General features: G+C 31.6%; 1 protein-coding gene across 6 annotated transcripts in view; it reads left to right on the forward strand.

The window, feature by feature from the left end:
• Positions 1-18,332, forward strand: part of LOC118188712 (galactose-1-phosphate uridylyltransferase-like) — a 138,409-nt gene that overhangs the window by 69,993 nt on the left and 50,084 nt on the right. For all 6 annotated transcript variants that reach the window (XR_015040810.1, XM_085815675.1, XM_085815676.1 and 3 more), the window contains exon 6: positions 1,708-1,830. Coding sequence is in view for 5 of the 6 variants with exons in the window: in XM_085815675.1 (XP_085671801.1) it covers positions 1,708-1,830 (123 nt within the window). In the remaining variant the exon portion in view is untranslated. The remainder of the gene's footprint in view (positions 1-1,707; positions 1,831-18,332) is intronic.

Raw genomic sequence — 18,332 nt, forward strand, 5'->3', positions numbered from 1 at the left:
TTTTGTCGTAAACTTTTATAAAATTGTAATCAATAATATGTAAATCAAGGTAGACTACATTATATTGCACTGTATTTGTATTATTTAGTTTTAAGCATGTAGGGTAGATATTAGCAACTTCTGTTTTGTTATAGTTATTAAATGCAATGACATCATCAATATATCTATAGATGTGTTGGTAAAATTTATGTTCTTCTTTACTGAGTGAACGGACAAAGGTCAATTCTTTTGTAAAAAGGAATAATTCACAGCCAGAACTTGAAAAATTACCTCCCATTGGAATTCCCTGTATTTGTTTAAAGATGCTATTGTTAAATTGAATAAAATTATTGAAAAGCACGCTGGAGAGGAAAAGTTGCCATTTTTCGTTGCTTATAATGGTAGAAATTTGCGGAAATAAATCTGCAAGAGCAAGTAAGCTTGTAAAAATTTCTTCAAGTGGCAAAGTAGTATAGAGATTTTCAAAGTCGTAGCATTGGATATGGTTTATTTTGAGTGAATTTACAGTTTTCAGAACTAGTTCGTTACTTGAAATCATCCAGTTGCAATGCAGATCCTTAAAAATCATAGTTATTAATTAGGTCACGTATTAGTCGAAGTTTTTGTGCAAAAAGATAATCTGTTTCTTTAAGATAACTTTTGGTACTATTAGCTATGAACCTGAATTTTATCGGAGACTTATGAAATTTTGGTAGTGCATAGAGATTTGCAAACCTGTTGTTATATTTCTGGGGATGTATTTTAAGTCTTTTATGTAGTGCATTAAATTTATTGAGAAGAATCTTAGTGCTGGTAGTAATTTTTTGGTAAGTGCATGTGTTATTTAACTCATTATGCAGAAGGTTGAAGTAAAACTGTTTACAAATAACACTAAAATTGTTGCTGGCTTTGTCAATCTTTGTGATGATAAAGTTATCTTGCAGTTTTTGAATAAGATCTTCTAGATGCTTTTTATTGTGTAAAGAGTTGAAATAAGGTGACTTGAAAAGCAAATGTTGAAATTCTTTAATTAGTGCAGCTTTCCATTCAAGAAAAGTTGTAGTAGGCAAATTGGATCTATTATTAGCTTAATATGATAAATTTATCAAGATCATTATTGAATTGTTTGAGGCAAAAGTGCTTATTAATACCAAAAGTAGGACGAAATTTGGTGCCAAGTTGCATAAGGGTTCGTAATTCTATATCTTCAATGATATTGATATCTCCAATAATAACATGTTGGTGGAAAGGATCGTCATATTTATTGTAGACAGGCATTAGGCAATTACATATGCTATTTTCTTGTATAACATGGTGGTTGATAACTAGTTGACCTAAGGTCTTTTCAAATTTAAAACAGGGCTTAATTTGAAGTTGTTGGTCAGGAAGCAAGTGTTGATATTTTTTAAAAATGCTAGGTATTTTTAGCTGATCGTAAGAAGAGTGCTTTAACTATATATATATATGATCACATTTACACATTAAAAATTTATCACATAAAAGAGCAGTGAATTTAGTTATTCAATTTTCAATGCTTGATGCTGAAATTTAAAAAAAAGATATATTTTCAGTAGAGAGCTTTATTTTTATCTTTTTATTACTATTATTTTGCATACATTTAGGGGGAAAGTAAATAATAATTATAAAAAATAATATTTATATGTTAAATTAATTTTTTAATATATTTTTATGTAATTGTTTCATTTAGAGTATTGATTTTCAAAATAGATATGGGCCAGTTCTTTTCTTCCTGATGAGCCTCGAATTGAAGATACCCAGCAGCATGAATATTTTAATAAACATAAGATACCTTTGCTTTTGGAGTATTTAAATGAGGAAATCATAAGAAAGGTATACTAATTATATGTTTATATTATAAATTAGAATAAAGTAATATTGAATTTCAAAGTAATTTTTTTCTAAGTAGCCATTATGTATTTATATAAAATTATCATTCCAGTACCTTTGCCTTATTCAAGAATACAATCTCGACCTTTTGTGCTATATTTTTATTCTAAAATTAGGTTGTATCTTATAGTTAGGAGTTTTGATATATGAAATTGCATAATAAAGATAAGGAAGCAAACTATCATACTGTATATAATAACTGCATTGTTTAAATACTAAATAAGCCACCTATTTAGTTTAAATACTAAATAAGTAATTATCATAAATATATATGAAATAATTCAGAAGTTAAAGATGGAGATGCTTGCAGCTGACCAGTTTGGAAATTCCTTTATTATTGACAAATTTTGATGCAGGTACAAATAAATTGGCGCTCAAAATGCACCTGTACTTTAAGGAATTTTCATATTTTTGAAGTAAGGAATTATATCTGAAGAATGAAAGAGCAGTATCATATATCAAGCTTAGAGGAGGAAAGCAAGAGAGTGAATGTGACATCTCAAATCAAAAGGATTTTATTTTGGTTTAGCTTTTCCCTCTTGATAATTAAAAGGTTTGTTTAAAAAGTTTTTAATTATTTTTGGCTGAAGCATTATGTAAATACCTGCATCAATAATGTTCCATAAGAATTATGTGAGAATAATTGATTTTGAAATGATGTAATTTATATTAATTTATTGGATGGGAAAACAGAAAAGAGAAAAAGCAGATTAAAAAGGAGAGTTAAAGGACTACTTTAAATTAAAGTTTGTATTTTATCTTATCAATTTTTTTACTTTTAATCTTCATATTTGTATATTTCATAATTATCACTACCACCACATCTAGCTGCACAATTTCAATTTAAGTCTGCATCTACGAAGTGGTGTAGCTCAAGGGGGGGGGCAAGGGAGACATCTATCCCCAGGCGCAGCATCCAGGGGATGCCAAATTGATGTTGTGAATTTTTAAAATGAAATGTTTTCCATTCTTGATAGACAGGAGGAGATGTGAAATTTTCAGTTGCAGAATACCCTAGCTACAGTTCTGAATCTACTGTATTGGTCACTGATATGCTTAAAAACAAATTGGTAGCAATTATCACTAACAATGCCTTTGGGTCGCAGCTAATGGGGCTGTTATTTCAAGGAAATTCTGAAAGAAGGGGAAAAAACCCAAGATTCTCTTTCTCAGAAATACTGTAAGACAAAATATTAACATACATTTTTATTTCTTAAAAATATGTTCTAGAATATAAAGAGGGTCATATTTTTGAGTAAATGCAGCATTATTTTAACTTTCTAGTTTTCAAATAGTTGTCATTCATATTAATCAGGGTTCCATGCAAGGATACATGCAGGTAAATATCATAAACTGCCTGTGTGTACAGAAATTTGAATTTCAAATATTGATATAAAAACTAATATATATTGTGTTTTATTTCAAGTCTGGCTATAGTTTGGGAGCTATAAAGCACATAGTTACCTTACTTTGACAGATTAAATTTTAAATACGGAAGCAGAAAAAAAAAAAAAAAAAAACTCAGTACTGAAAAAATAAAACCGATTTTTCTGTTTGTTGCACACCGTGGGCTCCTAGAGATCTTCTTAACAACTATGTCAAATTTATAGAAAGAAACTGACACAATTTTTAAATAAATAATAACTAGAGCAAAGTAAACAGCTGCAAATATCGAAAAACAAAGACAAATTCATACATGTGAAAAATATCACAGATGACCAGAAGCTGCAAATTCTCAAGTAATCATCACAGCCATATTAATATTAACAGAATCATTCAAGTAACTAAATGGCCATTGTGTTGCCCTGCATTTAAGGAAATCTTACCTACAGTTTCAAAACTTCTAGAATGTTACCAAGAAAATCAAAAAAGAATCTTCTAATTTCATTAAGTTGGCCAAAGTATTGCCAAGTGTCACCAAGGCCTACTGGTGGTATCTCAGACTCTGTTTGAGCTGTCTTTACTACTTAAATGTCAATGGATTTAGAATCAAAAAATCTATACATGAAATAAATGCTTGCTAAATAGGTACAATTTATATTAAACAAAAATACGCAGTAAAATTATTACATAAAATACACTAAACATATAAATTAAGTGAAAAATGCATAATAATATAAAATACATAAAAACCAAACACAATCAAATAAGTGCAAATATTCACATAATTTATTCAGTCAATTAATAGATATGGAAAACTATTAGTCAGAGAAATGCTGAAGAATTTTGAAATGAAATATTTCAAATACAGCACTTAATCTGTATATTCTTAATGCTTTAATTTAGCTCTAAATTCATAGAACATTAGATATAAACAATAGTCACTTAAAATACATTATTTTTTTTAGAAACTGCCATTGTATCCAGTTTACTCATATTGTAGATAAGTAATGTACTACTAAGGGATGGATTTTATATTTCCACAGATCTACTAAATTTCAGACTTTGTAGCTTTTAATGATGATTTATTGATTTTTGGGTACTGTGTAAATGATAATCAAGCAAGTACTGAACATAGTGAGAAGAAAATGCCACAGATTGCATTTTTGAGTTCTCTTTCTAGTTCAGAGACTGTAAAGATAAATGCTTAAGAGAATATGTAATAAAAGACAAACCCCCCCCCCCCAAAAAAAAAGTGATCAAGAAGTTAAGAGAGTGAAATCTTTGAACCCAGTATCAATTTAATAACTGATTTCTTTTCTAAATTTAAAAGTTTCATTTATTCACTTTTAAAAAATGTATGCTTTCTTGTGTATGTATATATATATATAATTATGTACCAAATGTAAGTATATACATCTATATAGTAAATGTAATAGAAATTTTGAGTTTTATGGTAAATGATGTAGATGCATGAACACCTTGTTTGGCATATAAAAAGATTATAACATTTGCTGTGGCCAATTCAACATAATGCAAATGCAACTAGTGCAGTTTGTGCACCTGTTCTTGAGCACATTTGGGCCTTTATTATATCTATGTAATAATTAATTTCAATGAAAGAAAGATAAGCATCAACGTGTTGGCACGGCCGAACGAGAGAAGAATACACAAATGAAAATATAAATGTTTGTAAAGCTATGTTTTCAGTTTCTTCCAATTAACTAATTTAGGTTTTAGTTTGCAAATTTTAATATTGTTTTTGGCTGAAACTTTATTTAAATAATTGCATCGTAAGCATTATGTAACTATCATACAACAGAGGTTCTTTTTTAAATGATGCACTTCAAGGAGATTTATTTCAGTAGATTTCTCATGATCTGCACACTCTGAGGCTATGGATTGTACAAATTATTAAATTAAAAATGTCTATTTTTTTCATATAATTAATCAACCAAATTATACTTTAGTAATTATATAATTAGGATTTGTTGAATACAAAACTATTACATTTTAAAAAATATATATATATATATAAAGATAATCTATAAAAATATCAGTATGTGAGAAAAACCTTATTTAGAGAAAAAGGGATAAATGATAGGGAATTTTTTTTGAGGAAGCGAACTCCTTTGTTTAGAAACATATTGAAATATTTAGTTGTATATCCACCTTGAAATTATTTTAAGTAACTTTTATACTTTTAAAAGGGGGGAGGATAAATAAGTAAATACAGGTATGCAAAAACCTCACATTTATTTATGTTAAATCCACTATGGCATTTATCTCATATGCTGTTTGATTAGTAACATTAAAAGCTGCTTACAGGAAGGGATAGAATTGAAATTTTGGATTTATTAAAAGAAAATTTTTATTTTTTTCTTAATATGTAGATGTCATTCTTAATATGTTTTTGATATTCAGAATGAGATAAATTTCTATACAGGCTAAATAATATATCCCTGTTCGTTAATGATGCAACAAATTTCCATTTTGTCATACAGGCTGTAAACATACAAGTTACGAGGAGCATTTCAGTTGGTATTGAATATTTGAAAATTTTATTTCTGTGAATAATAAGTTCTTTACAGATGTTAACCACATAATTCAAAATTAATATTAAAAAATGATGGAACGTGCTCAAAAGCAATGATTTGTGTATAAAATGAAAAATATTCAAGTTCATGTACCATGAATACTATTAAAAAGATTTTGCAGAATACATTAAATAACTTCAGTAATAAAATTAATTTAATTTATCAATTTATGTTGCAAATATCATGCTGCAATTTTTAGAAAAGTTTATTTGCATATTGGAAAAAATACCACTAAGTTTAATATGCTGATTTTTTTTAATTGGGATTTAATTTGTTTACATCCAAAAATAAGCACTGATTACAGACATTAGCTGATTAAGCAGGGGTGGATCATTGGATGTCTACTATATAAGCATGCTACTATTTTTAGGATAAAAAGGAGAAATAACCAAATTTAATGCAGTATAAAGTCTGAGATCAAATATCCGAACCTTCAGATCACCAACAGTTTTTTTTTTTTTTTTTTTTTTTTTTATATGAAGTCTAGGAAATAAGAATGTATTAGTAAAAAAAAGGCAAGTGTGTTGTAAAAGCTATTTTTCTCCTGTTTGAGATTCGTGTATGTCACTTTCAAGCACTTGCTGGTTGGGGAAGCACATAGTGGCAGTAACAGTATATTAATTGGGTGGGTACTTGTATTAAAACTGGCATTCAGTAGCTAGTCTTAACAGCTCTTTCCACTTGTCTCCGCCCAGACACAATAGTGTTTAGAGATTCTGACTATCATATTGAAGGGCCTGGGTTTGAATCCCTGGGAAGGCATGGTTGTTTGTAAGCATGCATTTCTGTGTGGAAAGGGGGCTGTCAAAATACATGACAAGCCAAAATCCTTTTGAGAGATTGGTGCTAGGGAAGAGAGATGGAGGACCCTTGACTGCAACACAGGGTATTCCATCCAGGGCAGGAGCTTAGCAGTTAACAATGCTCAGTGATACCTAATTTGCCTGTTTGATTGCACCGTGCTACCTTGCATCACCCTTAACTGTCAGTTGATTCCATGAATAAGCTGATAGATTAGATTCTTTAGATAATATTTCAAGAGAATCTGAAATGAAAATGAAGGGTGGCACTTTTGCCTCTAAAAAGTCACTGAATCAAGAAAAAATGATCCAGTCGGCACAGGAGTGAGTTTGCCTGGAGAGAGAGATGAGAATCTGGGTTTGAAGGACATGGCTTATAGAGAGAATGCTGGGCATATGATCGTAAGAAACAATTAGGAGCTTTGGATTGCTCTTTAGTCAGCACCATCACAGAGTTGAAGAAAATATGCTAGCCAATAAGGCAAGGAGTCCAACTTTGTAACTAAAGTCCAGTATTAAAATAATTACTCATTTACTTTCAACACATGGATGGCCATCAGATAGTGCCACTTCTTTAGTAGCTTTGCATTTCACTTTAGCTTGCTAAGGAATTATGATATTGATTGACAATTATGCTTCCAACACTTCAGTGGTCAGAAGTTCTGTGAGCTAACCTAATAAAAAAGTGAAGCCCCGAGACCTATGTTTTGGAGTGGGATGTTGCTCACACTGGTTTTCCTTTGCTGCCATAGTAGCAGGGAATGGAGAAAGAATAAGATATTAAAGAACTTCATTTCAGTTAATGTCACAAATTGTGCTCTTCTTTAACTTTCTTATTTGATCCAACTTATTATTTTTTGCAGGCTGTTATTATTATTACAGCTATCTTGTCAAAATTAAAGTTTGAATTTTTGTTTATGTTGAAAAGTTTTTGAGTAGCAAGATCTGCAAAATGAAAGCATATTTGGTACTTGCCTTCTATAGCAGCATTGGTGCAATTCAGGCTTAAAAAAATGTTTCCAAAATTAAGCAATTGTGAAGAAAGAAAGAAAAGGGGAAGTGATTATAAATGAAAGTGATACAACAGGAGATTTTCATTCCGATGAGGATGTCCTAATCAGCAGTCAACTAACAGGCAACAAATCTGTTGTGTGGTTTTAAATCCAGATAATATCACTACCAATAGTGATGGAAGTTACAGAGAGGTTTTTGAGGATGAAAAGATTTCACCTAACATTTTAGCTAGAATTCTGAACATGGCAATTACAGGACTTTAGCAGTGGGACTTTCTAACTGAACAAGAAATTATTCTTATTTCTAAAATTAAAGAGAATTTACACTGGTATACAAAATTTAAAGACGAGACATTTTATTAAATGTAACATCCTGGAAGAAGTGACTCAAATCGTACTGTAAAATATCCAAGATGTGAAAATATGAAACAAGTAAGCAAAATTATGCAAACAAGGAATTGAAAGGATAAAAAGTCACCTTATTGTAGAAATAGCTCTCAGCATAACTAGAGAAAAGACTGAAATGTCTTTGTGACAAGATCATTGTAAAAGAAAAAAAGAAAAAAAAACTTTTAGAAGAGGATATGATCACCCTTACTACAATACAAGAATTCTAGCTTTTATCCATGATGAGCGAAAGATTGTCAAGGATTTTTTCAGGCATTGCTCCACATTCTTCTTTTAGTGCCAATTTCAGCTGCAAAAGCATTGCTGGCAGCTGACCATGTGCTGCCAAGCATTTCCAGAGAAGGTATCATACATGATCCATGGGATGTAGGCCCATTGACCTTGCAGGTCAATCCATGCATTGAATATGACCAGTTTCCAAGAAGCCTGTGACAGCTACTATATGATGAGTTGTGTTGTCATCCATGAAGAGGAAGTCTAGACTCGTTCTCTATCTAAACAGATGCCTGTGAGGCAAGAGAATCTGAGTACATTAGCAGACACCAATGTCTGAATTTCCTTGGAAGATGTGGCATTCAGTGCAGCTACAAAGCATGATACCACCCCAAGCAAGAGTTCTGGTTCCTCCAAAACGGTGCCTTTTGATGATGTTGAGGAGGATTGCATGTTTCTACCTCTCTCCATATGTGTACAGAGTTGCTCATCAGACTATGTCGAATCTCATTCATTAGCAACAGTTGATCCCAATTGTGTTCTCTTCTTATGTTCCCTGTGAACCATCCATTGTGTTCTCTTCTTATGTTCCCTGTGTCACAGAAACTGGCATCTTCAATGAGCAGGTATTAATGACACTCATTGTAACTGGTTGTCATGCATATAGATCATGTGTGTGAAGCATTGTTAGTTTGGTACGTTTATATTTACCATATTGGCAACACAAAGTTTCTCTCTCTGCGTGCAAGCTATGGATGCCGTTGTAATGTTGTGCACGTGTTGTTAAGTTTAAATAAAAAATGTGGAAAGATATGTTTCTTATTTTTCGACTTGCTTCTTCATATGATATCGATTTATTTAATCTGGTAGCAGTTCTCGTGGTTTGTGAATGAAGAATTTAGTAGTTATAATTTGTTTTAAAAGTTACCGGCACTAGCGTAAAAATGGCATGTACAAGAAGCAGTGATATCAGCATACATACCACTATTTGATGGTTCGGACTATTTTAATTGGAAAATGCGTATGATGAAATTTCTTCAATTTAAAAAGTGTAAAGATGTGGTTCAGAGAAAAGTCAGTGAAAACGATGACGTGGAAAAATGGGAAGAAAAGGATATCCAAGCTACAAATTACATTTACTGCGCCATAACAAACAAGCAATTGGAATATATTCACGAGTGTGAGACTGCATTTGATATAATCGCGAAATTTGATGCAATGTATTTAAAAACTTCAACATCTCTACAAATTGTTTGTTGAAATAACTTAGAATGTGTGAAACTGAAAAATTATCCTGTTACAGTCAAAAGTGATTAATCCAGACTTGTTGGGACTTCGGCGATTCTGGATTATCGATTTTTCCGGATTATAGATCATCAGTTTAAATCTCGTATAATGGCATGCAGAAATTCTAAAATTAAAAATATGAAACCATAATTTATGAAATAAAGAACAATTATGATATAAAGGGTATCAAAATTTACAAAAAAAAAAAGGCTTAATATTTATTTGTTTACTTTATTAAACATTTTTTTCAAGGTAAGTTGTTTAAGTTGCTTCGTTTTATGTGATAATGCTTTCTCTTTAATTCTATAAATAGACATAATTTCTTGTTCAGTTACAAAGATCTGCTGTCCCGTAATTGCTGTGTCGAGAATACCAACTAACTTGTCAATCGAAATTTTTTTGTTTTCACTAACCTCTCTGTCACCTTCTTCACGTCTTTATCCATTTTTTCCAGCAATTCCACTTTTTGTTTGATGGACATCGAAACATACTTTCTAGATCCTTTGGGAGCTCCAGCATCGGAAATTCTATTTGACATAATCGAAAGTTCAAGTTTACTTTTATAAAATTGCTCTTACAGTCTGCAAAAAATAATAAGCGGGATCCAATTCGAAAATTAAGGAACAACACAATCATCAACATTAACTGAAATAGATAATTAGATAACTTTAGCTTATACCGTCCGTTATACATAAAACACGCACGCCCATATGCGCAGTCGTAAAGGTCTTACGCACACGCGTAAATGCCTATGTGCATGTGCAGAAAGTTTTTAGCTGTGAGGTCCGGATTATAGATCATTCCGGATTCTCGGTGTCCAAATTAATGACTTTTGACTGTATAAATATATTTTTCGATGATTTTGAGAAGTATGTGAACAAACTGAAACATGCCGGCGCCACCATGACGAACAAGAAAATTGAACTATATGCTAAGAATATTACCTTCAAATTACAATCGCATTGGTGACTTAATAGATGTATTACCAGAGAACGACAGAACAGTCGATTACCTAAAGAGCAAAATCAAATCAAAATTACTTGAGGAGAAAAATGATTATGAAGATTGTGCACCAGCAGAAAAATCAAATATGTTCAAAATTGAAACAAACAAATCGGGTCCACAAGGGAGTGTCTGTTATAATTGTGAAAAACCTGGTCACATTAAAAAGAATTGTTGGCATGTCCATCAAAGGAACTATCGTGTTAATGGCTCCACTAATTATTGTGGTCGAAGTTCTTCAAACAATCGAGGACGTATTCGTGCTTTTAGTGGACATCATGAACGTAGAGCATACTCTAACCATAGAATAAAGAGTCATCAAAGCAATAGTTTTCACTCCACTGTTATCGAAAGTAACATGACAAGTTCTAGTGCAAATACTGTGACGAATAAAAATGAAATCAATTGGTCACTGGATAGCGGATGCACAGACCACATTATAAACAGTGATGAATATTTCAAAGAGCAAGTCATTTTGAAGGATCCTATTCAAGTGAAAGTCGGTGACGGAAAGATTTTGAAAGCTACAAAGGTTGGCAATATAATAGTTCCTTTTCCTGTATATAATGAATCTATCGTAACATTGAAGAATGTATTTTACGTAAAAGAAATAAAAGCCAATTTATTAAGTTATTCGAAGATTACTGAAAATCATAAAATAGTTTTAAAAAAAAAGTTCTCTAAAATATATGATGTCAATGGTTCATTAGTAGCAATAGCAAAGAAAGAAGAAAGATTATATAAAGAGTTATGTCAAAAATAGTAAAATATTTGCAAATTTGACCAACAGTAAGTTAACATTAAAAGAAAAATTGCACCGTTCATTTGGACATGTAAATTTTAAATATCTGGATATTATGTGCAAAGATCAGCTATTAGAAGGAATCCCTAAAGAAATAGAAACCGAATATATGAAGTGTGCCATATGTATTGAAAATAAAATGCACAATTTACCATTCAAGAATAATAGAAGAAAAGCAGAAGATATTCTGGAGATTATACATACAGATGGTAAATGGACCTCACAGAACAAGTGGATGTAATGGTGAGAAATACTTTGTGAGTTTTATTGATGATTATAGCAAGTTGGCAAAAATTTATTGTATCAAATCTAAGGATCAAGTCTCTGATTGCTTAATTGAATATGTAAATGAAATTCAAAATTTAACAGGGAAGACTATCAAAGAACTAAGATGTGATAATGGTAGTGAATATATGAATAGCAAGATATACAAATTTGCAAGAGAAAAAGGTTTCAAGATAAAGTCATGCGCACCATATGTACATGAATTAAATGGTACTGCTGAGTGTTACAACAGAGCTATAATGGATATGGCAAGATGTCTTTTAGCCGAAGCAAAAGTTGACAGACGTTACTGGCCTGAAGTAATTAAAGCTGCTGCTTATTTGAAAAACAGGACATTAACAAATACTGTTGTACAGAAGATGCCATATGAAATATTTTTCAATAGGAAACCATCTGCTAATGAATTGAAATTATATGGAAGTAGAGTGTATGTAAGAATACCAGAAGAAAAGAGAAAGTGGGATAAAAAGCTGAGTTTGGAATTTTACTTGGATATACAGAAGTTGGATATAGAGTTTTGATGAATAACAGAATAATTGTTGCCAGGCATGTTGAAATTATTGAAGAAGACGTAATGTATGTAGGTTGTGATAATGAAGATAAGAATGATAATACAAATAAGAATGAACCTCAAGAAGTATCATGTGAATCGAGTAATGATTACTCCAAGGACAGTGTGATAAATGAAGATGAAACAAAAATTGGAATGAGACCAAGAAGGCAAATCAAACCGCCAGTTCGATTTCATGAAGAATTCGGGTTTTACTGTGTTAGTGCAAATTTTTGTGTTTTTACAGTTCCAGGTAACATTGAGGAGGCGACAACATGCAGTGAGGCTGGACATTGGAAAGAGGCAATGGACAGTAAAATGAACAGTCTTGTTAAAAATAACACTTGGACACTAGTGACTAAACCAGAGGATAAAGCAATTTTAGATGCGAAGTGGGTATTCAAAAGAAAACCAGGTAATGTTTTTAAAGCTAGATTAGTGGTTCGAGATTTCCATCAAAAAGATAGTATTGAGGATACGTACTCCCCTGTCATTAAGATGCAAACCTTAAAATTATTACTTTCGTATTCTTGTCAGTATAATTTAAATATTCATCAAATGGATGTTGAGACTGCCTTTTTAAATGGTTATGTTGTGTCTGAGGTTTATGTTAAACAACCACAAGACTATAATGATAATTTGAACAGAGTGTATAAATTAAAGAAAGCACTATATGTTTTGAAAGAAAGCCCTCATGCTTGGTATGAGTGTTTTAACGAGTATATTGACAGTCTAGGATTTCGTAGAAGTAAATAGGATTATTGTCTTTATGTAAAATCTGAAAATGATGTATTTGTATATATTCTTTTATTTGTTGATAATTTGTTGATATGTTGCAAAGATACTCAGGTAATTAATGATATTAAGGAACAACTACATAATAAATTTTAAATGAAGGATTTAAATAAAGTAAAAAGCTATATTGGAATTGATATTGAATATGATAATGAGAAAAGTAATATCTTAACACTGAGTCAGGAAAATTATATTGAATCTTTAGCTAAACTGTATGGTATTGAAAATTCAAAGCTTTATGTTACACCAATGGAGATTAATCTTAAACTAAGCCAATCTAATTTAAATCAAAATGTCAAATATAGAAATCTAATAGGAGCACTCTTGTATATAAGTCATGGTACTAGACCAGACATATCGTAGTCATGGTACTAGACCAGACATATAGTGTAAATTATTTAAGTAGATTTCAAAATTGTTATGATGAAATGTATTTCAAACATGCTTTGAGAGTTTTAAAGTATTTGTACTTAACAAAACATCTAAAATTAACCTATAGTAAAAATCTTAAAACTGATACAGTCAAAAGTCGTTAATTCGGACACCCATAATCCGGAATGATGTATAATCCGGACCTCAAAGCTAAAAACTTTCTGCGCATTCGCCGCGTTGACACATGCGCATAGGCGTTTACGCGTGCGCGTAAGATCTTTTACGTCTGCGCATATGCGTGTGCGCAAGTGCAGAATACGTTTTCGCGTGCGCGTTTTATGTATAACGGACGGTATAAGCTAAAATTATCTAATTATCTATTTCAGTTAATGTTGATGATTGCATTGTTCCTTAATTTTCAAATTGGATCCGGCTTATTATTTTTTGCAGACTGTAAGAGCAATACTATAAAAGTAAACTTGAACTTTCGATTATGTCAAAAAGAATTTCCGATTCTGGAGCTCCCAAAGGATCGTACAAAACGAAAGTATGTTTCGATGTCCATCAAACAAAAAGTGGAATTGCTGCAAAAAATGGATAAAGACATGAAGAATGTGACAGAGAGGTTAGTGAAAACGAAAAAATTTCGATTGACAAGTTAGTCGGTATTCTCGGCACAGCAATTAACGGGACTTGAACAGCGGAACTTTGTAACTGAACAAGAAATTATGTCTGTTTATAGAATTAAAGAGAAAGTATTATCACATAAAACGAAGCAACTTAAATAACTTACATTGAAAGAAATGTTTAATAAAGTAAACAAATAAATATTAAGCTTTTTTTTTTTTTTTTTTTTTTTTTTTTTTTTTTTTTTTTTTTGTAAATTTTAATACTCTTTAGATCATAATTGTTCTTTATTTCAAAAATTACGGTTTCATATTTTTAATTTTAGAATTTCTGCATGCCATCTTAGGAGATTTAAACTGATGATCTATAATCCGGAAAAATCGATAATTCGGAATCGCCGAAGTCCCGACGAGTCCGGATTAACGACTTTTGACTGTATTATGAATTGTTATGTTGATGCTGATTGGGCAGGTGATATTGTTGACAGAAAGTCAACTAATGGGTTTGTTATTGAATTATTTGGTAATCCAATTTACTGGAAATCCAAAAAGCAAAGTTGTGTGACAAAATCTTCCACTTTTGCCGAATATATTGCTCTATCCGAGGCTGTGACAGAAATTAATTTCTTAAAAAATGTTGTGAATGGTGTTTTTGCTGATATAACTAACCCTATTAAAATTTAATAATTCAGGAGCTTTAGCCATAGCTAATTATGGGAACTTCACTAAAAACAGGGTTCGTACGGTCCTTAAAAGATCTTAAATTTTTGGTCCTTAAAAGTCCTTAATTTTGGTCAAAATGAATAAATGGTCCTTAATTTTGCTCATTTGACATTTCTTATCATTTCTAATGATTGCCATTATAAGTGTGAAATGCGATTTCTCATGAATATGGAATTAAAATTACACGGCTCTTAAGCAATCTGTTGGCGGATTTGCGTTACAAACGATAAAAAAGCAATTAGCTACCCTAGGACGAAAGTATAGGGTGTCTGATTGGCTATTCACTCAATCTTTCGAAACTGTTATCCATAAATTTATGCAGATTGTGATGAAAGTGTGAAGCCGGAAGTTCTTTAAGAGGCGAAAGTGATGATGAAGGAGCTCGAGGAAAAAAAAAGGGGGGATTCTGAAAATATTTTCCGAAATTAGAACAATTCCAACCTGGAAGGCCACAACTCCTCCGACGCCAATAGGAACGAGATGCCTGGAAAGTGCATTTTCAATAAACTGTGGCTTCATCAAGCTGACTACAAAGACTGGATATTGATGGATGACAATCCTTATAAAGCTAAATGTGGTCTTTGTCTGAAACAAATTGAAATTTCTAGAATGGGAGAGTCAGCGCTGAAAATTCACATGAAAGCTAAGCTTCGTTTTATCATTTCAATTTGTTTTTACACGGTTTTGCTTACCTTAATTTCTGTGTTTGTTTGAATTAAGTCATAAATTAATTTTTGATCACCTTCTATGGAGTTTATTCTCTTTTGCACATATATGTATGGGATATCAGAATTATGTGTTTATTTCTGCAGAGGGTCTGTTATCGATTTCGCGGGAAATCTATTGGTTCCATTTCGATTTTAGGTTGCCAAGGTCAAATTCGGTAACGCTAGCCGAAAAAAAGTGACGTTCGGAAATACGTTTTGAAGCTTCAATAGACAATTAAGTATTTGGTTTAATCCTATGCACAAGGTATCCATTGCATAAGGGATTTGGCTACTTTTGGCTACTTTATGATGAGCAGTAAACGGGACATATACGATTACTAGTTAAACGGGTCATTTTGGTGTTGGCGATAATTTTCAAAATTGCACCAAGGCTGCATCGTATACTAGAATTTGGAAGCACTTCTGGAGAGAACCAGGTAAATGTAAACATCACCAACTTTGGCGATAATAGTTCAAACCTGGTAACCTAGCTAATTCATCCTATTCGCTTATGCGAAGGTTGTCGTTGTTCGCATTTGGAGATTTATATTATTTTTCTCTTATTTATTATTATTTTTTCTGAATTTTTTAACAACGAATAGATATAAATGTTTTCGTCGAAAAATGCCGGTTCTCGGGTCGTCATTTCGGGATCAAAGGAAGAAATTATGGCGGGAGGGACCTTATGTTCTTAATTATTAACAGCTGTAAGCACGCAGAACCATGAGGTTTCCAACCCCTATAATAATTTTAAAATGTATAAAGTTCTAGTTTTATTAAAAATGCTACTGAAGAAAATTTGATTACTGTTGAAGGTTATTTGTATTGTGAAATATATTATGAAAAGGGATAGGTATTTGTTTCAACGTAAAATGCTTTAAGCTGTATGCAAGCAACTTGAAAAAAAAAAAATACTTAAAACTATGTAAAATGGATGTATTTAAAGGTCATGCATTCATTAATTTATTACATGGGCATGGCTCTTACCGAAATACATCAATCAACAGGCAAAGTACTTAATAGTGAAAAAAGACACGTGTAATAGAAATATTAGTATTTTATATGAATTACAGAAAATACATATAAGTATATTGTAAACGTAAGTATAAGAATACTAATTGTTAATTTTTAAATGAATTTTTACTTCCCGTTATGTTTAATACATTGTTTTCTGTGCTAAGTTGAATTTAATACAAATTTATTTTCGTATATCACGTTTAAACTGTTAGTTTTACATCTACATACTTATTATCTGTGAATTTTACTTATTATCTGCTAACTTATTATCTGCTAACTTAAATTTACATCACTAAAAACCACGTTTACAAAATATCACGCTTACGGCTTGGCTCATTGAGCTTGGCGAGTAAAACTGCAACGGTGCCAACGGGTTCTCTGCGGATGAAAACCCTAGAATTTTATTAAGTATTTTTATAAAAGGAATACTGCTTTCAGAAGAATGTTATTGAATTTTAATATCGCATCAGTTATCCAAATAGTTGGTTGATATAAAATTTCATTGTGATAATGATTGAAATTACCTTTTGTTATTAAGCTAATTTCACCTATTTATAACTAGAAATTAAAATGAAAGCTAAATCCTGAATAAAAAGTCAGTGTTGAAATGATAAGGAAAATATAAAAGAAACAGAAGATTAATAAATTAAAAGAAAATGACCGATAAGCGGAATGGTTGCTACACAGAGAAAACGTGTTCATGGTATTGCCAATATAGCATTCTCAGTGGCGTAGCTAGGGTGGGGCAAGGGGGGACATCTGTCCCCGGGCGCAGCATTCAGGGGGCGCCAAACTGATGTTACGAAATTTTAGAATGAAATGTTTTCCATTCTTGGCACAGAGAAAGGGGCGCAAAATCGTCACTTGTCCCCGGGCGCCGAAAACCCTAGCTACGCCACTGAGCATTCTTATGGCAATTTTAGCGATGTAACGGAATCTCTGCAGGAATGCTTGCCTAGAATATTTCGCGATGTCGCAATTTTTTATCGATATAGTACATTTTTTAAGTGTTAAAATATAATGCGTAAGAAAAATTCATACATTTTTATTTAACAATCAAAACCAATTATTGCAGAAGGTACTTTTCCGTTTCACCGGCGCAAATCTCGCCAAGCAGACTTTATTGGTGACAACATACAGTATACACATAAAAAATATTTAAAAAATTTTAGTTCTAAGAAATCTTTTTTTGAAGGCATAAACATTTTAATATCGCTTAAAATTTTATAAAAAGCCAATAAATAAAGACAATAAATTTATAAAAAGACATTAATTTAAGAATTTACTATGCTTTCATGGTTCAACATCCTAATTCGCCGGTTCATATCACGTGACCCCAAGCGATCTCATCTCACGTAAACTATTCTACAAAAATCTAATGCTCTCAGTAATTAAGTTAAATCTTAATTTCAAGTTAAATCTTAATTTGGAACACAAGTTTAAATGCAAGAAATATTTCAATGCGTACGAATAGCTTACTCAGAAATTATGTAAAACTGCAGTGCTTTACTTCACTAATGCATTCTTATTAGAATTGATGAATTTAACCCTTGACTTTCCTTTTCTATATTTTAGGCTTCGGGTAAGCGCTGTGATTGCATCCTAATTGACTTAATTATCGAAAATGGCCTTAGACATAAAACTGAACTATCTGATAAAAATTCTATGTAATTATATGCCAGTATTGAAATAAACAATCAATCTGATAAGAAAAAGCTGCGACTTGTTTTGAAAATGAGGCGTAAAAGGTTACCAGCGAGAATATTCCGTTTGGCATCGGTTGTACCATTATTGGCGACTTTATCGCTTGCGCCAGCAAAACGGAAAAGTACCATTGAGGAATTTTTATCTTTGCTCCATCATCTTAT

This window comes from Stegodyphus dumicola, chromosome 4 (genome assembly GCF_044657685.1).
Source record: "Stegodyphus dumicola isolate Sdum_Otavi_A_Nest chromosome 4, ASM4465768v1".
Lineage (NCBI taxonomy): Eukaryota > Metazoa > Arthropoda > Arachnida > Araneae > Eresidae > Stegodyphus > Stegodyphus dumicola.